Raw genomic sequence first — 23,814 nt, forward strand, 5'->3', positions numbered from 1 at the left:
GAAGAGTCAAGCATGCCAGGGTTGCCTGGGAGAAACTCTGTAAAGCAGGAAAGAGCACAGTTCCATTCAGGAGTTTCAGAGACTTATCTCAATCTTGACTCTAAAGTAGTTCACTGTGTGCCCTTGGATAAGTCACCTAACGTCTCTGCACTCTAATTTGTTTTCCTTTATAAAACAAGAGAGCTGTACTGGGTTAGCAGTTTTTATTGTAATTGTTTGAGCAATGGAACCTTCCCTCCACCTCAGTTCTCAGGTAGAAACCCAGTGGAAACTTGCTTCATTTGTGAGGAAATAGGGAGCTTAAAGCCCTCACAGCTCAGGAACTTATAACTGCCCTAAAGCAGTTTTCAATAAAATATGTATTTATTTGTATTGCGTAGGTAATGTACATGTATTTTTTTTTAACATCTTTATTGGAGTATAATTGCTTTACAGTGGTGTGTTAGTTTCTGCTTTATAACAAAGTGAATCAGTTATACATATACATATGTCCCCATATCTCTTCCCTCTTGCGTCTCCCTCCCTCCCACCCTCCCTATCCCACCCCTCTAGGTGAACAGTATGGAGGTTCCTTAAAAAACTAAAAATAGAACTACCATACGACCCAGCAATCCCACTACTGGGCATATATCCTTAGAAAACCATAATTCAAAAAGTGTCATGTACCAAAATGTTCATTGCAGCTCTATTTACGATAGCCAGGACATGGAAGCAACCTAAGTGTCCCTCAACAGATGAATGGATAAAGAAGATGTGGCACATATATACAGTGGAGTATTACTCAGCCATAAAAAGAAACGAAATTGAGTTATTTGTAGTTAGGTGGATGGACCTAGAGTCTGTCCTACAGAGTGAAGTAAGTCAGAAAGAGAAAAACAAATAGCATATGCTAACACATATATATGGATTCTAAAAAAAAAAAAAAAATGGTCATGAAGAACCTAGGGGCAAGACGGGAATAAAGGCACAGACCTACTAGAGAATGGACTTGAGGATACGGAGAGGGGGAAGGGTAAGCTGGAACAAAGTGAGAGAGTGGCATGGACATATATACACTACCAAACGTAAAATAGATAGCCAGTGGGAAGCAGCCCCATAGCACAGGGAGATCAGCTCGGTGCTTTGTGACCACCTAAAGCAGTTTTAAGATGGATGGATCTGGGGTCCGTAATGCCCTTCACGATTCCTGAAGGGGACCTGTCTGAAAGAGTCCTTGCCCTGTGCCTTAGCCCCCAAGCACTGAGTGGTTTTCCCACAAGAGGGCAGCCACATGAGCCCAGGACCACATCCTTTTTTGTCATATCACCGTATGCCCAGCACTGGAAAATAGCTTGGTAAGTGTTTGTGGACTGAAACAAGTAATAAACAAATGAACAAACACACAAGCTTCAGGAAGACCTATCTTTATATTACTAATAAATGTGGATTTTTATTGCACCATTTTTACCTAGAAGGCAGTTCCTAAACATTAACTTTCAGAACTATAAATGAGTTCAAAATGTAAATGACTTCAAAATTTTTTCTCTTGTAACCTGTGCAGTGACTTTGAAATGAGGTGGGTACAGACTGAGATGTACTATGTCAAACACACCGAATTTGGAAGACTTAGGATGAAAATAAAAGAATGTAAAGTATCTCATTAATCATCTTTTATATTGATTACATGTTGAAATGGTAATATATTGAGTTAAAGAAAATGTTATTAAAATTTTCTTCACCTGTTATCTCTTACGTGGTTAGGAGAAAAATTTAAGTTATATATGGGCTCACAGTTGTGGCTCACATATTTCTGTAAATGGCACAGCCCTAGACAGTTGATCATCAGTAATTACTCTTCCATAGTATGTATGAGTGATTTTGTGTGTGTGCGCTTTTGTCTCTTTCCAGGCACAGAAGCTGAAATCCAATATGTCGGGCAGTCCACACCTCTGTCTTTCTGATGTAAGTTGTTTCTTTCTGAGTCTCCCTACATTTATAGGAACAGAGCCTTTGGAACCCTGGAACAGGATATGATGTGAAGGGCTCAAAGACAACAAGGTTTCAGGTCCAGAAAAAAATCTAAGTTACCCTCAGTGTCCCTCTGCCCTTTGAGCCAGGTGCAGTCTTCAGATCCTAGTGCACAAAGTGAGAACCAAGTGTGGACCCCAGGATCCTCCCCTCAGAACTGGACCAGCACAAATACCATTGTCCCAGTACCATGATAATCTCTGGTCACAGTCACATAAAAATCTGGCACAGAGAAGATACATAACAACTCTTGCTCCTTACCAGATGTTCCTTTGACCTCCACAGCAACCCAGAAGTAGCCAAGGCGGGCCGCATTACACTCCCCAATCTACAAGTGGGAGGGTGGATGGTTCTGTCACAATCATAGCTCATTGTGGTGGGATGTGGCATTATGGGATTGAGCAGGTGCTAGGGATGGGGATGAAGGAATCAATCCTGGGGAAGGACAGATGTGCCGACTGGGAATTTGGGAGCCTAGGTTTTGGTCGGGACTCTCTGACAAGCAGGGCAAGACCCTTCATCTATGAAGTCCATGGTTGAACCAGCCAATGGAGAAAAAGGCTACTGCCTTCTCTGCCAGTCTCCAATGCGATTTGTGACCCATCTCTACATGAACCCATACTTGCTTGGGCAAGTTTCCCAAGATGATTCTTCCTGCCCTCCTTCATGATGGAGAGAGAGAGCAAGCATCCCTCCTCAGTCATTGGTACCCAGAAGGAGAATGGTTCCATGTTGCACAGTTGCTGGGGGACCTTGGGAGTGGGGGTAAAATCTCGGGTCAGCTTTGGTGAGCAGTGAGAGAGAAAGAGTGCGGTTAAAATATGCCTTGATAGAACGAACACATGCAGTGGGTGATAATGAAAACATTCTTTCTTACAGCATGATTACGAAAAGGATGGTCTTGCTGGGGCTTCCAGCCACATAACCACAAAATCAATGGCTGCTCCTCCAAGCTGCGGTCTGAGCCCACTGCTGGTCCTGGTGGTAACTGCCCTGTCCACCCTATTATCTTTATCTTTGGCTGACACATCGTAGCTGCATTTAAAAAACGACATGGACATGTAAAAAGACAAAAACCAAGTTATCTGTTTCCTGTCCTCTTGTACATCTGAAATTCCAGTTTTAGGAGCTCAGTTGAGACACTGCTAAAACAGTTTCATCCAACTGGAACTTTTTTCTTTCTTTTTTTTTTTCCTAAGAAAGCTTCTTGTGATCCTTAGGGCTTATATGGGATCCCCGATACAGTGCTACATTCCAAACTCAGAAGGCTTTGGGGCATGCTGTATTGTAAAGGGACAGTTTGTTGATTTGGCTGTAAAGCAAACTGGGGCCATGTTTTTCAAGAGGACGATGAGGATGGTGATTTTAACAATTTAACTCTGGCCTTCACTAGCTAGAGAAGGAGTTAGTATTTCTAAAGAATCTTCCATCTCTCATGTAATAGGTTTTATTTCTGATGACATGACTGCAGCGGTACGTGGATGCCAAGGTTTTTTTTTGTCACAAAGTGAAGATCCTCATCAAGACAATCTTGATGGACTTTGTGCAAACAAGCTTGTACCAATGTTCACTTTTCTATACGTACTAGTATTTTCTGCGCTACGTTTATGTACTCTCTAGGAGAGTTCTGCACTCTCCTACAAAAACAAAAAATACCTGTCACATTCCACTGTAGTGTCTGTCTTCTAGTCAAAATAGAGAGTGAGAGTGGGCGTGAGACTTCACAGAACCTTGATCATTGAGACATTTTCCTAAGCCTTACCTGAGTGAGAAGCCCTTAAACTAACAAGAGTCAAATATAGCTGAAGCATCATTCCAATACTCTTTACACGTATGAGGTTATATGTAGAAAAAAAATTTTACTACTAAATGATTTCAACTACTGGCTTTCTATATTTTGAAAGTAATGACATTGCCTTCGTTTTTTTACTGGTGGTTTAATACAAAATACACAGAGCTTGTTTTCCTCTCATAAGTAGTGTTAGCTCCGATGTTCATGAAGACAGCTCTTCAAAAGCAGACTCTGAGGAGCCTCGGGCTTTAGCAGAAAGCTCTGCATCACGTTACTGTGGACAGGCAGGAGGAAACAGAGCAGCCAAGCATTGTCTTTTATCATTTCTTGAAACGCAAGCGTGCATACCTGTGAGGAAACCAGCAGCCACTCGTAAATGTTCTACAGTGTCCAATGGCACCCTTGCCAGTTGACACAGACCAGGACCTTGGTGTTCATGTTACTTGACAAAGGCAGCCTTGACTGGGACGGGGGTTGGGACGTGCTGCCCTTTCTTCTGAAGCAGATCCATGCCAGGGTACACAGTTCTTTTCCTAAGGATTGTCTTGACTCCCAACTGTCATGGCTTGGCTGCTGTGTAGAGCAGTTTGGTCTGAAGGTCGTGGGGGGGTCTGCTTACACCGTGTTCTGTGTCCTCCGTGACAGACTGTGACTGACTCTGCAAAAAAGAAAAAAGGTTCGTGGATCCAGAGGGTCACCATTAGGTCTGTGGAGCTGAGTTGATTGGCACAGAGACACAGAACAAAACAGGACTCTGGATATAAGGCATTTGGCTTGTTAACTGCACGTCCTCTTCTATCGTTCTTTTCCTTCAACGAATAGACTCAAAAGTGCACTTTTGAAGTCTGGTTGAAATGGTGAGATTCGAAATCTACAAGGATCGAGTGCTAGTAGCCATGTTTCTTTGAAACTGAATAGAGGCGAGGAGATTCCACCCAATAGAGTATTGGAAGCGTTCGCTTTCTTCCCATATCAGTAGAGGGGTGGAGGGGGCAGACCCACAGTGCACATTTCATCCTGATTCCCTTTGCCCACGGATGTTTGCCTTGTAAGAATTAATCAAATTACTAGGGTGGGAAATCTATTAAACCCAAGATGAAGGCATAGCCTTTTAGCTCTATTGGTGTTTGAAGTACATTTATATCCAAATGGTAATAAACATAAATGTATATACTAAGTACCGAGTTTTTTCACTTCAAAATGTTTTCAAGGGGAACTCATCAAACAAATTCAATTAGTGAAAGGTTTCGTGAAGACTCTTCCTTTGAATAAACACATTAAACATGTCGAAATACTTGGAATTCCAGTCACCTGTGAAAGCATATCTCTTACAGAGCATATTTTGTTTTAAGTAAGGTATCTCTGTGTATCTACATTGGACTAATTGCATAGAGGTCTGATCCTATGTAATCTACTGTAGAAAGCTATTGATTACTTCTGTAATAAACAGCAGCTCTAATTAGCTTCAGATGACCAAAGAGGAAATAGGAGTTATCAGAGCTAACAAGAGTGGCCTTCAGTGAAGAACGCATGGATGTGCAGCACATAAATTAAATTTTGAAAAGCCTCATCTTTCACCAACACAGATCTCATTTTTCTTCAGAGATAGAAGCATATGAGAGTTACCAAATCGTCAATTTGAAAATAAATTACTGCTTAAGTAAACAGCGGGAAGGATGTTCCATGACAACTTGTTAGAGAGAGTCTTATAAAATCATACCAAGCAAGTGTTTCTGCCGTTCGGGGTGATCTCAGTTTAACACGGTGCCCGAGAAACACCATCATTTGCCCCAGTACTGGAGCGGGCAAAACCTTTTACCTATCCAGCTTCCTCTGGCAGTGCTAAAAGCAAAAAATGATTCACTACTTCCTGTCCTGCAGGCCCTGCATGGAAGGTGCCACCAAAATACAAGGGCTGTCTGCTGAGGTTTGGGCCTGTTGGAGAAGGCATCTCATTGTAGTTGATTTTGGCAAACAAAAACAGTAACTTACATCCATGGAGACCATGGCTCCCAAATCAAGTCTAGCTATGCCCTACTCATTTCAGAGAAAAAAAGGCAAGATTGCCAAACCGATTAGAAGCACATTCAGTCCCCTTGATGTTGAATATCTTTGACCGAGAGGTGTTTGAGTATCCTTTTAAATAGAGCACATGAAGGAAGAAGGGCACAGTAAAGAGAGGGAATTCAGAATGCCACCTGAATATATTTTTCCATATCTGGTTTTTTTCAAGCCTCTAGTAAAAAAAAGTGTAAGTTGAGAATGACATAGATTATTTTTCATTAAGTATAGCAAACTGTATCCAAAGTGTGAAAGGAGTGTGGTTTCCATTTAAAAAAAATTTTTTTAAACGATTCTTTATCCTGTAGTAAAAAATGTTTTAGAAGCTACTTCTTCAAGGAAAACAAATATAGGACAGGGCTCCTCCAGAGCTGCTGTGGCCTTTGATCTAGTCCATATTAAGATTGTTTCTATCTTGCACATGCTCCGAGGATGGGTAGTCTCCAGCTGCATCCCCATTTCCCACCTGCCTCTTTGTACTCTGAATCAGACACTCCCAAACACTCCATCTGCTGAGCTAGGAAAGTGGGAGAGAGGAAGCATTTCTGAATCAGTGTTAAGTGCTTGGGAAAAGACATGTAAGAGCAGTGAGTTTATATAATTAGCAAATTCTGTTCTTAGAATCCAGCAAAAATGTATTTCTGTTGTTCTTATTTACAAAACAGCGGCCTCAGAGGAGCTGTCTTTTGGAAAATAAGTTTTCATTCATGTAGTCAGGCACGCACGACTTATTTGAGTCAATAAACTGGGGGCCAGAAAATGACCTGCTTAAATGAATGCACATTTTCTCATTCTCTTTCAAGCTGTTCTTGAGCTCTTGGATTCATACCCCCGCGATCTTTGTTGTTTCTGCTCTTTGATAAAACAAATGAGACCATGTCAGACCCATCGTTTCAAGAGAGACCAAAAAGCAATGACAACACACAAGAGTCAATTACCCATGGCCTGAACATGATGTTGGCCAAAGTGCCTGTCTGCACTGAGTTTGGGGAGTTTGAAGAGATGAAGCAAAATCAAGGTACCACAAGAGACCATGTGGCATTGGTGAACGGAGCATGCAGTCTGATCCAAACGGAAAACTTGTCCCAACAAAACATCCAGAGTTCCTTGAATTAGACACCAGTGCCTTTGTAGGAAGCACGCCAGAGCTAATATCTGGAGGGCAGAGGAAGGAATTTCTTTTTAGAAATTCTAAAACAGCAAAACAGCTGGGAATTTGGTTAGATATCCTTACAAGCTATGTTTTTCTCTCATCCCTAAGATAAGCATCTCGTGTGTAGATCTGATACCTCTTGACTTTGACACACCCTTTATTCTCAAGTGACGATTTATTTGAACTCTGTTGTCTAGAATTCTTCAAGACGACTGTACCTCTGAAATATATTCTCACTGCAGAGGCCTTAAATCTGTGGGTTTTGCCACTGCCTCCATCCTGGGATGTATTCAGTGGGACATTTCATTTCCCAAGGCTCGTTATCTTAAGACATTGGAGGATTCCCTTCTGTCGCATATCGATTATTGATAACCCCAGTCCCCACGCTTGTTTCTTATTGCCCAAGTATTTAACAGAGTCCCTTCCCATCAATTCTTCATCGTAATCAGTCTAAATTTAGTCCTACCCAAATTAATTCTTGTTCTGTCAGATACCCGTCCTACACGTAACCCTGGCTTTTTGAAGACAGAGAAGTCTCTCTGAGGAGCCAGGCGATCTGAAGATGATGCTAATCCCGGAGTAGAAAGTTCATCCATCCAGCCCTCCCCTGAGCTCCCCCTTCTTAGCTCTGGGATTGTCTTGTCTCCTGCATCCTCGCCAAGCATCCCTTTGTAGTTCCCAGAGCTCTCTGACGAGCTTCTCCTCCCTCCCGGAGACAGCCTGGGTCTTTCAGCGGGATGCACCACCTGCACTTCTGATTGTTCTGAGACCCAGCCCAGAGGGGTGGGGAAGGCACGCCAGCCCTGTTTCAATAAACTGCCTGTAGAGAACCGCAGCCTGTAACAGTCATCGAGCTCCCAGCCCCCTGAGGTCTCCAGGCTCATTTGACCAGCACAGCTGCGACTTCGGCGGTTTGCCTCTGGCAGGTGCCCATAGCAGCATCTTGTTCCACTGCCACAGGGAGTTTATTTTTGCTCAAGGGCAGCTGCCAAACCCAGCACCAGCATCAATAGAAGGTTTTCTCTGATTTTCTTCTCTTCATCCCAGGTCCGGCTGTCTTACCAATCCCCACTTTTTGTTTTGCAGGACGTGCCAAGAGACTGGCCGGGGACCATCAGTCCCTTTCTTCTTTTGCACCTCTCTTCCCACTCACCCTAACAGCTTCCCTAGCAGAAAGCATGACCCATAGTAGGAAATTAAACACTGCTGGGTGAATGAAAAACTTTAGGACATTGAAGGGTTTCATTCTGAAATACAGTAGCAAGGACTGGCCCATTTGCATCATCTTACGGCACTGAGCTGTTATGCATCGATGCTGAAGGTGTCCTCCTGAGGTTATTGAGGGTGACCTGGGAGAAAGGGTGAAAAAAAGTGTTAGGATCAAAGCGGCTTTGTCTGATGCATTCCCTGCCGAGAGATGGAAAACTAGCATTTGTCCCCAGAAGAGCTGAGCGTGACCAGCCAATCCCAGCAGGCTCACGGCATCCACCAGAAAGGACAGGACCCCAAGCGGGGTAGACTTTGTGGGAAATTAGCCAGTGAGTCTGCTGATGTTTTAATCTGCTTCAAGTGCAGGATGCCGGCAAGAAAGATGGACCACCCTACCAGTCCTGACCAACCCCAGGGATGCAGCCTCCGCCAGCATCCTGAGAAGTGAACTCAGGTGCTTAACAATTCAGCACATTTATGGAACATCTACTGTACTTGAATGAAGCTTCATTTGGAGCCGAAGCTCCCCCATGAGTAACTTGAGAATATAGGGCCCTTTGACAGCAGCTTAGGGGAACAACCGTTGTTTCCAGATTGGCAGAATCCTTCACTGGGATATCCTTCGGAGAATCTAAATTCTCTGTATAAATAGTCCGTGAAGCTGTTTTTCAGACTCAGTCTCGAAGAGGTAAGTCCCAGCCCACACGCATACAACCCACCCAGCCCACCCATCGTGAAGCAGGCAGATATACCCACCCTCAGCCTGTGCCCTCAAGGCCACCATGGAGAACCCAGTGGGGTCACCCCTCTGATCCTCAGAGGGCCGTGAGCACGGCCAGGCCCGTAGGCCAGTGGAAGTCCCAGCTGTCAGGGACCAGCCATGGTGCTGGTGGGAATGGGAGACACCAGAGCTGTCCGCCAAACATAACACAGATCTTAGAACCAGAGTAAAGTAGGATGAGGAATTGGAGCACCCAGTAGATGCCCCGGGTGTAGGAAACGCAGGCTGTTAGAAGTCGGTAAAGGCCTGTCGTCTGTCGGCAAGCCGGCCGGGGGTCTGCAGGTCCAGGGGAAGGTACTCGGCTTTCTTGGCACCAGTGGCACTTGATAAAGCTCCCTCTCTCTTTCTGTGTCGCAACTGCTGCAGGGCTGTATGATCCAGCTTTATCTTCCTGCCATGCAAAGCATGCTTGATCCGGAATTTGGTTTTTTTTTTATTTTTTAGCTTTAGCTGAGGGCATTTCTGAAATGGGGTGGGGGGGGAAGGAGAATGGAAGCCATAGAACCAAAGCACAGATTGCCCTGCCTTATTTGGTTGTGGTCTTCTGGTAATCAGACACTTCTGATGTGCTTTTCTGGATTCAGAAATAGCTGATTGTCCTCAGAGGGTTGAAGGAATGGTTTCAGAAACCTGAAATGCAAGGCCTTATAGTTCTCCTAATTATCTGTCTTTTCTCTTTTTCTCCCTTCTCTCCCCCAAGGGAGGTGGGGAAACGCTTTTTACCAGAGTTTGCTTTAAAGAGTTTTCTCATCCTCTGTGCATTTTCCCCTGATATTGAAATTGTTTTCTCTTGTTTAATCCAGCTCCTGCTGAGAAGCTGTGTGAGCTGTAGGAAGTGGGGTTGTTTTGCTGTATCTTTTGGACGGTGTTGCCTTCTTACTCTTAACCCGAGGCTATGTCTCAGTTCTGTTCTGTTTCATGCAAGTTAACAACACAGGTGGAAGAGAAGAAGGATTGTGGTGTTCAGGGTCATTTTAGAATTCTGTCCTGGGAGAGGGGTTCAGACCCTCAGCCTCGCCAGAGCTGGGGTGAGGGGTGGAGTGAGCCCCGCTGAAGCCCCCAGTTAGGAGAGGATACGATGAGCAGCTTTCTTTCCGGTCGCCATTTTATATTGTGTGTTTCCTGAGTTTTCCACATGTAGAAGATAACGCGTTTATTTCATCGTCTCGTGTATCTGCTTCCTGAGGAACCTGGACGCTCTCCTGGGGTCCTTCCCTCGCGGCTTCCTCACACAGCTGTTTCGCAACGTGCTTTATTGCCGTCACCCACGGAAGACCATCTCCATGCAGAAGTACGCGTTTTGTTCTTTGGACTTTGGAAGTAGTTTTGTGATGTTTAAATTTTCTGTTAGCGTATTGCTCAAGCATTACAGAATGTACGTACGTAGTCCCTTCAGCCATCTCCCCCACCCCAGAATATCCTAATAAACATTGTTTTCTTTCTTAAAAAAAATGATTATTGTGTCTTCTTCTTTTACCTTAATTCACTGGAAAGTGATATTGAAATCTCCAAATACTAGAAATCCCCAGTGTCAAGACATTGAGGGGTGTCTGGTCCTGTGGGTGTAGGATGTTTAGCAGCATCCCTGGTCTCTACCTACTAGATGCCAGTGGCAACTTCTCCCCCTCTGCCAAAGACAATGTCAAATCCCTAGGAGGGGGAGGCAGCAACAAGGCCCGCCTTGTTGAAGCCACTGTTTTAGACCCAGCCTAACAGCTCATATGTGCAATACCAAAAGGAGCTAGGTTCTAGTGTAGGGCCACGGCTGATATTTATCTCATGTCTTCAACATGCAGTTTTATATTGAGAGGATAGAGTGGGTGGGTTCTCTAGTTACTATCATATGTGTATTGAATTATTTGTATAAACTTAGAAATAGTAAGTGTTTTGATAAAAAGCCAAGACAGAGTGAGCCATTTTCTTATTTCCAGCATCCAGCTCAGTGCCTGGCAAGGAAGAATCACTTTGTATCACGTGAGGCCAGATTTTCTCTTTTAGAATTAGCATCATGATCATGGTTGCTCAAAATATGACTCCCCCACTTCCCTGGGGAAGTTATCATTTCTGGCACCTTTATCACCACCAGGATTTTTTAAGGCGAATTATTAAAACCCAAATCACAGTAATTAACTTCACCATTGTCATTTGCTTCAGTCTGAAAATTGCAGCCCACTCGACCCCAAAAAGACCTTGCTGGTTGTAGGACAGAAGCCTGTGTTTCACTTGAGATTCTGTAGAACATTTTTGTTCTTTGTGATTTTTCATTCAACTGGGTTTTCCTACTCCCTTGCTTTCTGAGCTGCTTTCAATTGACCAAGTTTAGGATGACTTCCGCCAGACTCCACAGCTTGGATCCAAAGTTTGTGAGCCTTTGGAGCTGGGCTTGGTATTTCAAAGGTATAGCAAAACCCTAGATCCCAACATCTTACCCAGCTCTGGGTTGCTCAGGACAGCCTGAGCAGAAATCTCTAAGCCCAGTCGCAGGGAAGTGAACCTCTCATGCCAGCAGCAGTGGGCTGGCCCCGGGAAGGGAAGGACTCTGATGTCCCCTGAACCATCAAACAGAAAGGGGAGGCAGTAGTACTCTGGGGACCTGGAGTTTCCTCCCACAGTCTTTAGTATTCTGATCATCTCCCTAACACAACCAAATCTCAGCATGCAGGTGATAGAAATTTTAGGAGCTGCAACAAGAAATGACTAATAAAACCCTGAGAGAAATGCCAAGAAAGTGAATAAAAACTGTGACAGAAACCAGATACAAGACTGCTTGTGTTTGGTGATATAAATAAAGCATAAACGAAAACACAATGATGTGAAAGATACGAGCAGGAGTATCCATAAAAGTCACATAAACTGGCAGTGCTGGCTGCACGGATGGGTTTTATCCTCGTGAAGAGTTCTCCCATCCAGGCTGGTAGACAAAGAATTCACCATTTTTCAAAGATAAAGTGAGCGCTTGGCCTGAGAAAACCTTGGGTGGGTACATTAAAAAGGGCAATCTTTTTCAGAAAACTGTTTGACGATAGGTATCATAATTTTAAATCTTCATCCCTTTTGAGCCAACAATTCCTCTGTAAGGAATTTACCCTGCATTCTTACACAGTGTGGCAAGATCCATGCAAAAGGATTTTCATGGCAGAATAGTTTGCAATAGCAAAACACTTGAAACAACTTGAATGTCCATCCACAGTGAACTGGTGAAAGAACTCATGGTGCATCTGGGTAAGGGAATATTATGCAGCTATTTTAAAAAGTAGATGTACATCCACTGAAACAGAAAGTGGTCTATGGTATACTAAGTGAAAAGGCAAGGTACAGAACAATGAAAAATATAGTCCTACTTGTACACATTTAAAAAACATAGATGATAGATGTAGATAGATATATAGATGATAGATAGATAGGAGATATAGATGTGTGGATAGATAGACAATGAATGGATGAAAAGATGAATGGATGGATAGATACTATCTAGATACAGCATTTTTACCATGTCTGGATTTTTTTTTACCAGTCATTTTGAAGAATAAAAAATAAAGTAAGCTGAACTGTGCAATGGCTGGAACCCAGCTCAGTTTTTGGCCCCTGCTCTTTGGAAGAAAGAGGCAGATGCGGCCGTGGCTCAGTGCATGCTCAGGACTGAAGTTTCCTACTGAGTCCAGCAAAGCCCCGCAGAGTGAGTGTCTGCCCCGCAGAACCTCTTCAGAGATTAATTGCTGCAATTTGGGGAAGAAGCACCTCACGGGCTCTGTGTACACTGTGTGCATAGGAGGATTTTTAAATAATTGCTTACTCTGTGGTTGGTGACACAGGATGAGTCCTCTCTACGCAGGGCCCACACAGCCCAAGGGGAGACTGGGTCGGCTCCTTTGGTGGCAGGTGTGTCAAGGGTTAGCCCACCCTGTGGATAGTGCCCTCAGAACACTCATGACAATAACAGCTGGTGGTACTGGGTGCTCACCACACGCCCCCCACACCAGGATGGATGGGCTCTGCGTACATGATCTCATTCAGCCCTCACAACAACTCCCAGGTAGAATTAATCTAATTTTGCAATGAAAGCAACTGAGGCTCAGAGAGGGCAAGTGACTGATGCAAAATCATACAGCTAAGGGCGGCAGAGCGGGACTGGAATTCAGTTTTTCGATGCCAGTGCCCATTCAAACTCTGCCCTGCAGCCTTGTGGGGAAAACTCTACTGGCTTCTGAGTTGGAAAGCTCACAGACCCACCCGCATCCCCACTTCATTTCCCTCTACCCACACTTGGGGCCGTGTTATGAGAGCAGCCCAAGCTGACATATTGCAGCATGCGTTTGTCTTCAAAAGATAATTACATTACCTCCCTCGCCTTAAGGAAAAGAACAGCAGATTAAAAAAGAAATGTGACAAGCCATCTGAGTGCCAGGACCGCTCCCCTGAGAGTCCCACTTCCATCTCGGTCCCTCACTCTAGACATGAAACCAATTAAAGTCGTTGCAACATACGCAGTTAACACCAAGTGACAAAAGCCTGCCTAACGGCTTTAAAGATCTAATTTACCCACAGACTGTGCCCAGAAAAACATGGCTGGCCTGTTACTGTGCAACTTTGGAAGCACTTGACTCAGCTCCAACTCTGAGGGGCATCCAGTCACCCTCTTCAGAACCTCCCCCCGCCCCGGCAGCTGTCACTCCTGGGCCTCCTCTGTCTTCAGTACAATGATGGTGGCCCCAGAGAACCAGAACCCTTGCCACTGGGGATGTGGTGAGGGCAGGAAGCAGACCCCTGGCAGAGGGGTTGGCTCAGGAAAACCATTTAGTCCTTCGTACCCATCTTGCCCTGAATGTTGACCTCTCCCACTTCTGCCCGACAGTTGGAAGATGTAGGGGAAGAGAGCACATCGCTTTGGCAGCCCTCACCTGGAGAACTTCTATCACACAGTTGCTCTCATCTTATCTCAGGACCAGGGCAACTACTTCTGAAGTGGACAGACCAAGATTGGTGATGGAAAGTGGGTTTTATTCCTTGATTTGCCAGGATTTCATTCCAAACTCCAGGGAAGGATCTTCAGAAAGAAAATGTTACCAAATGGAGAAGAAAATGGAAAACAGGCAGAAAGAAAAAGGTGGTTCCTGCCATGCTTGTTGCTTATCTAAGTTTGCTTCCCTTCCCGTCCATTGAGAATAAATCCCTGACCCCCTCCCTCTGTCTGTGGGTACCAGCATCAGAACAGGAAAGCGACCGCACTCTGATGCAAAGCCCCTTTGTTTTCATTCTTCCAAAACATTTCTGTCCCTGGAAGATCCCTAGGGTATTCAGACAATATCTCCTTAACTTGCAAGGGCTTTACAGTTTGCCAAGCTCCTTCTCACACATTCTCCTTCCATTCTCCCGCTGGCGGGTGGGGAACTAGTTGATCACCCCCATTTTATGGATGTGGAAATGGAGGCCCAGAAGGCCCTTATCGGGTGAGTGGCAGAGGAGCCCCTGCAGCTCGGCAGCTCTCGCTCATCCCCCCACCGTGTGACCTTCTCCTTAGCTTCCTGTCTCTTTGCCGGCATCTTCCCGCTCACTGGGGAATTGCAGACTATTTTAATGGACTCTCAGCTTTTGCCGAGCACATCTAGAGTGTCTTTTTTTTTAAATCCACTGAGTTTTTCAAGGCAGTTTTTAGAGGGTATTAAGTGTTCTTTGAATAACGCCTTCTGTAATCTAGGGAAAGCCAAATCCAGATCCTTAGCGCCCGTCTGCTAGGCGATCTTTCTCTGTGCTGTTCATTTGTTCAGAAGCCTCAGCTGTGATGGACCAACAAATGCAGCAGAGGCAGGGGATGGTGGCTTCCCTGCTGGGGATGGTGGCAACCTCAATAAAATGCCTCAAGGTTGCACACCAAAACCAAGGTGTGTTTGGGGGGGGTGGGTGACGAGGGCAGTGCCCATGCTGCCCTCTGGTGGACCCGGTTACCTCTAGGTACTGATGAGCTGGCCTTGCCCCGCCCTGCAGGGAGCCCCTGCGTTCAGCATGGCCTCACCCTCAGAACTCAGCGCTCACACAAAACCCGCAAAGCCCAGATTGCTCAGGCGCCAACCGGGACCTCCAGGTCTGCCACAGCACCCCACTACCCAAGCACCACCCCCCATATTGACTCCATTTCTAGTATGGTCCCTGTTTGGCCCTTGCCTTTGCACGTCTCCAGTAGAAGACCTGTATTTCCCTGCATCCTTCATTCACTGAGTACTTACTCTTCTAGGTAATGCTGACCATCCCTTTGGATCTTTGCAGCAGCGCTGAGACAGGTGCTGCTGTCCCAGTTTTGCCAATGAGGAAATCAACTTAGGGGTCGGGTAACTTGGCAAAGTGCCCTAGGTCCAGGAGACCCCAGAATTCAAACCCCAGCTGCTCAGCTCGAGGGTCTGCCTTATAACCCAGGTGTTATCCTGCAACTGCCTGGCTCCAGAAGTGGCTTCCTGCAAATCACATCATTTTGCAAAGCCACAGAGGGATTAGGTCTTTAAGGAAACCTGAGGTTTTAAATTGGTGATCCTCTTGTAATGTGAAAAATCAATGTATGTGTTTGGATTTTTTTGTCTTAATTTGGGATTTACTGACAATGAAACAGAATGTCTTTTAGGCAATGAGTGAAATGGTGACATTTTCATGAGTTCAGACTCCAAATTGCCTGTGTATCTTCACAAGTGGCTCCCCTGCCCGGGAAGGCTCGGTCTCTGTTCCTCTGCTCTTTCTTGCTGCCCTGCCCTCTTTGGAGAGCTCCTTCATTGCTGGGCTTCAGTTGCCACCTGGAGTGATGAGCCAGGGCTGTCTTCCCTACATCCCCACTCGCTTCCAGTATTTCCCACCTCCCTGGGAAGAACCAGCCCCCTCCTTGAACCAGCCTGCCCACAAAGGAGTCCTTCTCCCTCCACCTCCTCTGACCCACTGGCTTTCCTAACATAGGTTAGCACTTACTCTGTGCCGAGCGTCCTTCCCAGCAGGGGGGATGGGGTGGAGGATGGGAGAGGTCATGCCTTTCTTCTCACTGGGCTTACACAGTCGTGGGAGGAGAATTTATGACGGTAAACAAATAAAATGTGAGCTGGCCAGTGCTCTCGGTCTCCTCATCTGTAAAATAAGGATGATAATGGCACGTACGTCACAGGGTGAGTCTGAGGATTATGTGAGCTAATTCAGGCAAGGTGCCTATGGTGTGGGCACGCAGTAAAGCACTAAATACATGGGAAGTGGTTATTACTTTGAAATAAATAGGGTGTGATGAGGAAAGGGACTGGGACGCCAGAGGATGGCTCTTTGAGGAGGTGTCCTCAGATATAAAGCCTAAATGTTAAGAAGGCACCAGAAGTGGGGAAGGAGTGCTCCAGGCAGGGGAACAGAGGTGTCAAGGTCGGGAGGTGGGGATGAACGTGGTGCACTCATTCAAGAAAGAAAAGTCAGTCCAGGGCTTCCCTGGTGGCGCAGTGGTTGAGAATCTGCCTGCCAATGCAGGGGACACGGGTTCGAGCCCTGGTCTGGGAAGATCCCACATGCCGCGGAGCAACTAAGCCCGTGAGCCACAACTACTGAGCCTGCGCGTCTGGAGCCTGTGCTCCGTAAAGGGAGAGGCGGCGACAGTGAGAGGCCCCCGCACCGCGATGAAGAGTGGCCCCCGCTCGCCACAGCTGGAGAAAGCCCTCGCACAGAAACGAAGACCCAACACAGCCAAAAATAAATAAATAAATTTATTTAAAAAAAAAAAAAAAGTCAGTCCAGGGAGGCTGGAGGCTGGCGTGGAGGGACTGTGGAGAGATGGGGAGGCTGGAGAGGGGTAGGGACCCCATGCACCGGGAGAGGGCACAGCGCTGTAGGCAGCAGGGCTCCCCATACCCACGCGGCCAGCAAAGGGACAGAGAGAACAGTCAGGGCTGGTACAGGGCCTGTGCAAGAGAGGGTGGGGCACGTTCAGTAGTTAAGAGGAGCGGAAGGAATTGGGAGGTAGGAGTGATGGGACTCGATGCTTGCAGTGAAAGGTGAACAAGCATAGCTCCCAGGTTGGCCTTAAGCAGTGGGGTGAATGGTGGCCCCTTTGCAGAGGACATGTGAGGGAGTCACAGGTTCCCAGAGGGTGGGGAGAAAGGCATCCAAACTTCTCCTGTTATGTGTGGTGCCTACACACCCCCGACCAGTGACTGGCCTCAAACCCCAGCACTCTCGGTGATGGCTGTCCCTCTCCTTCCCCGCCGGGCTCCATAGCTGATTGGCCAGCCCGGCTTTGCCTTCCCTTTGTCCACCTGCTGTTCTGTTCCTGCTGCCTCCCACCCCCCAACCCACCCCCCCATCCCCCCAGGGGAGGGATCTCACTTGCCTTGAGCCTCCAGCTGTTCCCTGTTCAGCCTGGACAGTTTCTCCGAAACTCCACTGTAACCTGCCTCTGGCTCCAGCTACCTCTCAATTTTCTCCCCTGCTGTCCTGAATGAGCAGAGGCCCCTCACTGCCTTCTATCCATCCACCTCCCACCTTCACCTACCGCTGCCTCTTACCCACCCTGCCACTCCCCCGGGAAGCCTTCCAAGTCACTCCAATTTACAAGGAGTTCTCCACCTTTGGGGCGCCCACAGCTCTCACAGCCCACCTCACTCACTCCTGTGCTCACATGTGACCTTGCATTGTCTCTTAGTTCTGTGGACATGAACCTCCCCTCCCCAGCAAGGCTTTGAACAACCCCCAAAAGTGAGGATAGGCTCCTCTTGTATCACGAATGGGTGCTGAAGAGTATAAACTCTAGAAATAAAGTTCTTGACCTCTCTGAGCCTTGGTTTCCCCAGTTGTCAAGTGGGATAAATAATAGAACCTACCTCAGGGGGTTGCTGTCAAGTTCCCGTGTTGGCAATGGCTCCTGCCATAAAGATAATGACAACAAAAATTAGTGATGACACTGACAGTCAAAAATGAAGGTGACACTGGGACCCAGGCTAGGCACATAGTGGGGATCTGAGCCCATGTAGACTTGATCTTGAAAGGATGTATGAACTGAGTTTCCCCCAGGCTCCTTCCTTCCTACCCTTATCAAATTCACTGGAAGCCTGCCATGTGGTGGACACTATCTTTGGGAAACAAAGAAATATAATCCCTCCCCTCCTGGGTGTTTAGGTTCTTTTCTTTCTTCCCTCTGTCCTGGCCTGAAGCATGCAGACTTCACAGAGGCAGGAGAGAGCCTGGTTCACACCAGGGAGACCATTCCATCAGATCTACATTTGGAACACACAGCAGAGTCTATGACATCCAACAGGACAGCTGGTTCTTATTAATGGGATTTAGAGTCTTCTGGGTTACAATGCCTCATATACCCCCTCCATTTATCTTGCTAGGAGAGGGTGAAGTCTTCAAAGGGCATCTGAGTGCTTTCCTACCATACGCTAGATTCTTCTGAGACAGGGTCCTACCCTAGTGACGTGTCTGCACGTTTACCCAGCCAGTTGGATGGCATTGCTCCAGGACTTGATAGAAAAGAGCCACTTATGCCTCTACTGATTTCCTGTCACTTACTTGACATTGTATAGGAGTTCATTGATGTTCCCTTAATCTTTTGTGAAGAGTTAAAAGAGTTTCAAATCTAGTCAAACTCAAAACTAGTTTATTTGCCTTTTATGATGATTGAAATGATGCACACTATAAAAAACCTTATGTTCAACACTCAGCGATATTAATTTCACTTGACTTCATGACTTAAGGTCAAATATGTTAATCAAAGCCGTCATCATTAGCACAGTTTCCTTTTCTATTAAGCAATTATGATGGCTTACTATTAATGAGTCGTGAAGTTTTAATAAATTTTTGCTGCTGTGAAATTGCAAAACAGTAATTATGACACATATTGTATGGATGGCTTGTTCCACGATGTAAATTTGGCCTAATGTTGGTAAAAATGAAAAAGAACGTTAAGTAATTAATTAGTTGCCTCCATGAAACCAAAATAAGTCTTTACCATAGAGGTAAATGAATGAAAAATGAAGAGCCTTCTGCTGTTATTAGTGAACTGTTAAACAGTGGGACCTAGCCACTCAAAAAGACCCAATCCCCCCAAAATAATATCTTGACTCAAGCCAGAGGAGAAATAACTTTGCAAGAATTTCTTGTGTTGAAGTCAATATTTCTGGCATGGGGCTGATTATATGACAGTATGGGGCAGGAGGAGGATTCTGAAATAAAATTAAATGTTGATACACATGGATTGATGGAAATGGGATCAAAGGATTACTGTCTCAAAGCTGAGAGAGGTCCGGTGAGCCTAAGATAGAACCAGAGGCAAGCATTCAACACCCACAACAGCAGTTCTCGGCAGGCACATAAGAACCCCTAGATGATTATGTTGAAATGCAGATTCCTGGGCTCTGCCCCCCAGTAAGTCTGAAATAAGGTCTAGGCATCTGCATACACTCAGGATTATTCTGATACAGATGGTCTCTGACCCACACTTTAGGAAATAATGATCTAGAAGCCCAAAGCCACAGTTCTGTAAAACTATATAGGGAGTCAAAATTCTCACTGAGCAAACACTTATGTGTCAGGCCCCATAATAAACACTAGCTTATAAATTTTCTGGGTTAAGTTTACAATTGAATAAGAAAGGTATGATATGTATGTAAATAACAAATATATCATCATCTAAGATTTCCTGAACACTTATTTGTAATGTGCCAATCACAGAGCTGAGTATTTTATATGCATAATTGGATCTGACTTCATTCACCCCATTCCAATTTACAGGTGTGGAAGCTGAGACACAGAGAGACTAAGTAACTTACCCAATGTCACACAGCCAGCAATGCCAAGCTGAGAAGTCGGTTCTATTAGCTGTAGACAGTTTAGGCAGGGGAAGAACACAGCCAGAGGGTAACGAAGATTCCTCCAGTGACAGTGGCATGCAGCAGGCGTTGGGGGCCCTTTGGAAGGCAGTTTCAGTTGTCCAAGGCAGTGGCTTTCAAACTGCTCCCCAGAGCCCTGGAGGCTTTGGGGTGAGCCCCAGGGTCAGTGCTGAGGGGGAGGGTTAGGTGGTGGTCCTCATCCTATTGCCCTCCACTTCACACTTCCCATTCTCATTTGTATATCAGCTACTGAGGAATGCTGCCATGTAACAAAATGTTTGAAAGTCCCTATCTTGGGGAAAGCAAGCAAAGAGGCAGTGGATGCAAGTGTAGGTTCAGAGATCCTTCCAGGGTTGCGACCAGGCAAAGGTGTGAGGTGGGAGGTGAGGTTGCGTAGGATGCCGGGGCCACTCTGCTGGCAGAGTGTTGGTGGGAAAGTCCACCTGGGGGTCAGGAGATGAGTTGGCAGTTAGGAGGTGGGAGACTTGATGTTTGTTTTGTAATCACCTGTGGCCAGTGATTCCTCTGGAAGGTAGTGTAGCCAACCAGTTCAACTCAGAGTGAGGCTGAGAAGGATCCCAGTGCCGGGGACGCTAAACACCCGTCTCCTGCCCTGGGAGCCCCGTACTGTTGCCCTGCCCACTTGATAGGAAAGGCTCACTGAGTTCAAGTACCACCATTGACATCTCAGCTACCCTCACGCAGCACCCACCATGTGTCAGGCACTGGCAAAGCACTTTACGTTTCATCTCATTTACTCCTCGGGGCAGCCCATAAGGAAGACATGATTATTTCTCCCATTTTACAGATGAGACTAATAAATGCATCTCACTCCTAAGCAAGCACATTGGGAAGTGAGATTCCAAAGCGTGTGTTCTTTCCTCTCCACACATGGTGACATGGATAAGACTTGAACCATCTTAAAAATTTACCAACAAAAGAAGAGCAGCGGGCTTCCCTGGTGGCGCAGTGGTTGAGAATCTGCCTGCCAATGCAGGGGACACGGGTTCGAGCCCTGGTCTGGGAAGATCCCACATGCAGTGGAGCGGCTAGGCCCGTGAGCCACAACTACTGAGCCTGCGCGTCTGGAGCCTGTGCTCCGCAACAAGAGAGGCCACGATGGTGAGAGGCCCGCGCACCGCGATGAAGAGTGGCCCCCACTTGCCGCGGCTGGAGGAAGCCCTCGCACAGAAACGAAGACCCAACACAGCCATAAATAAATAAATAAATAAAATTAAAAAAAAAAAAAAAAAGAAGAAGAGCAGCATCAGTTACACAATGTAAACTGGACAGATGGGCCCTGCCAGTAATGCTAATTTACAACAACATAGCTGGGCCATTCAGGCACGTCCCAAAGCCCACCCCATCTTGGAATCACCCCTCCTGCAAGGAGAGGTAGGCTGTCTAAATACAAGAATAAGTGAAGAGTGTCTGGAGACCAGAAGTCCTGCGAAGGGGTGCAAAATCTCGCAGAAAATGGGCACAATGTTTCCTATTACCACCAAATACTTTATTGCACTGGATCACTTGCCTAGGAACTGATTCTTTCCCCTTAACCATTACATATGTCATTGTGAAGCCATGAGTCTTACAAGAATTTTCTGTTGGGTTCTTCACTAAAAAGTCTCAGACCTCACAACCTGGGCACGGGATCGCTGCCCTTCAGATACCCATCTGGAGCCTCATCCAGGTTTGCCAAGAGCAGTGTGAGAACCAAACCCCAGCTGGCAAATGCTGCTGCCCGTGTTCTTCACAAATAGGGTCCTCTCCCTTATTCTTGGCAAGACTGGTGTCATCCGGTCTTCACTTCAAAGTTTTTCTCAATCTTTACCCACGTGGGATGCAACACTGATAAGTGACTTGAAGACAAGATAATGCCAACACAGAAACAAAAATAATGAGTTGATAATCTGCAATTCAGCAACTCACTCTCAACTACTTCAGGACAAAAAGTTATTTGTAGCACCCTTGTCAAATTTTTTGGTAGGTTTGAGATTGTTTCACACAAAGTTTGGAAGTCACTGGCATACAGAATGGATGGGCTGCATATCGAGGTCCAGAACGAGAAGAGGAAGCCACTCCATCTCCACTTGGCCATGATGAAAGATGCACCTGCAGACAGAGCCAAGATTTTCCATAGCGCACATCCCAAAATATCTATTACAAATAGGGATCAATGCCTAACTGTTTCATGTCATATATTGTAACTGTAATAATTTTATCTTAGGATAAAATAGGAATACTAAATTGGAAAACTAAATACCTACCTCATCCATAAGAGTACACCACTGAGGGACTTCCCTGGTGGTCCAGTGGTTAACACTCCACGTTTCCACGGCAGGGGCACGGGTTCGATCCCTGGTGAGGGAACTAAGATTCCACATGCCGCATGGCACAGCCAAAAGAAAAACAATACACCATTGAAACATCTATGGGGTGCAATGCTGATAGTTCCACCCACCTACTTGAGCGAGTTGCCAAAATTAACGCCAAGATGAGTAAATGAGGTGAGTGGCTGAGGTGGTTTATTAGCCATACAGCAGTTCTTGATCAGTTTTGATTCTGGCAATAATTAAACAACAAGGCCAGTTGTTCTTGAGATTAATTAGATGAGATCATCTGGATTGATTAATCCAGGTAAGTCCCAAGTATGGTGAGTGGTACAGAGTAAACACCACTGTCGTCATCCTCTTACTCATAATTGTTAATGGCCATTCCCAAGCAGTAACAGCAAGCTATCTCCCTGGCATATTTTTCTGTTCTTCGTTGCAGGTGGGCACTCTCCAAGCTCATTCCAAAAAGTGGCACCAATCACTGAGGAACAAGTTAAAAAGATGCAGATGCCAGAAATTGTTTCCTCAATGCTGGAAATTATTCACTGATCAGTCCGGCAACCATTTGGGCTGAGACAGTGATTTGCTCAGTGGTGTCCCAGTGTGTAGTCTGGGAGAGCCTTAATAACAAGAATCTGTTAAGTTCACACGTGTTGGCCTATAATTGGTTGCAGCCAGGGAGTCAACAAGGAAGGAAAGTTCTTGAAAACAGCCATCTAATAGTGCTCCTGACTTATTTTTCCATCTGCATCTCCTATAAAACACTGACCTAAGAAATTCAGGCTAGCTATGCACTATGGATAAAACATGTATAGTTATAAATGACATGCCCAATAAGCGAATTGGTCTGTAACTAGGGAAAGGAAAAAAAGGGAACTCGATATTCATTTCCAGCAAAATAACAAACGAGGTACCCTGACCAATTTTCCCATTGAAAATAGCTAAAAACCTTAGCAAAAAAATTGTAAACACCTTCTGAAGTGCACTGATGAGCTGGCAAGAAAATAAGGAGCACAAAGGCAAAAAACAAAGTAAAGTATGAACCCAAGAGGTAAGTAGAAAACTGAACCGCTTTCATTCACCCTGGGGCATTTGCAGAGCTAGGTATATTGAGCTTAGATTTTCACAGCTTCACAGGGTGCAAAAGACAGAATGCAGGGTCCACCTAAGAGGAAGGGAGTAGAATAGGAGATCCTAACTAATAAAACCAAGATTCCAGGAGCCAAACCTTCCGTGTAAGGATGAAATAGAAATAACTCTGCTACCTCCTTACTACCAATGGGATTCCTGGAAATGTTACCTTGAACTTTGGAGCAAAGAATCCCTGAGAATAGATACCAACAAGTTAGTCTGCACTCAGGTCTGCAGCCAGAATTCTTATGACCTGGAGTCTGAAAACCCTCAAACCCACAATTTAAGTAGTCCTAGATTAGTAGTGATTCCAGGCATCCAGCAGAAGCTAAATTAAATCCTCCCTGAAAAAAGTCACCTTCATTCCACAGATGAAGAATTCCACATATAAACTTCCAAGGAAAATGAGCAACTCATCTGAGCACACAAGGAAAGGAGGGAACACAAGTAAGTATTGGCAAAAACAAAAATCAGTAACAGTGACTTTGAATACTGAAATTATCAGAGACAGA

At 45.6% G+C, this 23,814-nt stretch overlaps 1 protein-coding gene across 3 annotated transcripts in view; it reads left to right on the plus strand.

The window, feature by feature from the left end:
* GFRA1 (GDNF family receptor alpha 1) overlaps positions 1–3,097 on the plus strand; it is a 217,216-nt gene extending 214,119 nt beyond the window's left edge. For all 3 annotated transcript variants that reach the window (XM_061193036.1, XM_061193046.1, XM_061193042.1), the window contains 2 exons: positions 1,888–1,941; positions 2,887–3,097. In XM_061193036.1, the coding sequence (XP_061049019.1) occupies positions 1,888–1,941; positions 2,887–3,042 (210 nt within the window). In that variant the 3' untranslated portion in view covers positions 3,043–3,097. The remainder of the gene's footprint in view (positions 1–1,887; positions 1,942–2,886) is intronic.
* Positions 3,098–23,814: the final 20,717 nt, after the last annotated feature.

This window comes from Eubalaena glacialis, chromosome 1, assembly GCF_028564815.1.
Source record: "Eubalaena glacialis isolate mEubGla1 chromosome 1, mEubGla1.1.hap2.+ XY, whole genome shotgun sequence".
Classification (NCBI taxonomy): Eukaryota; Metazoa; Chordata; class Mammalia; order Artiodactyla; family Balaenidae; genus Eubalaena; species Eubalaena glacialis.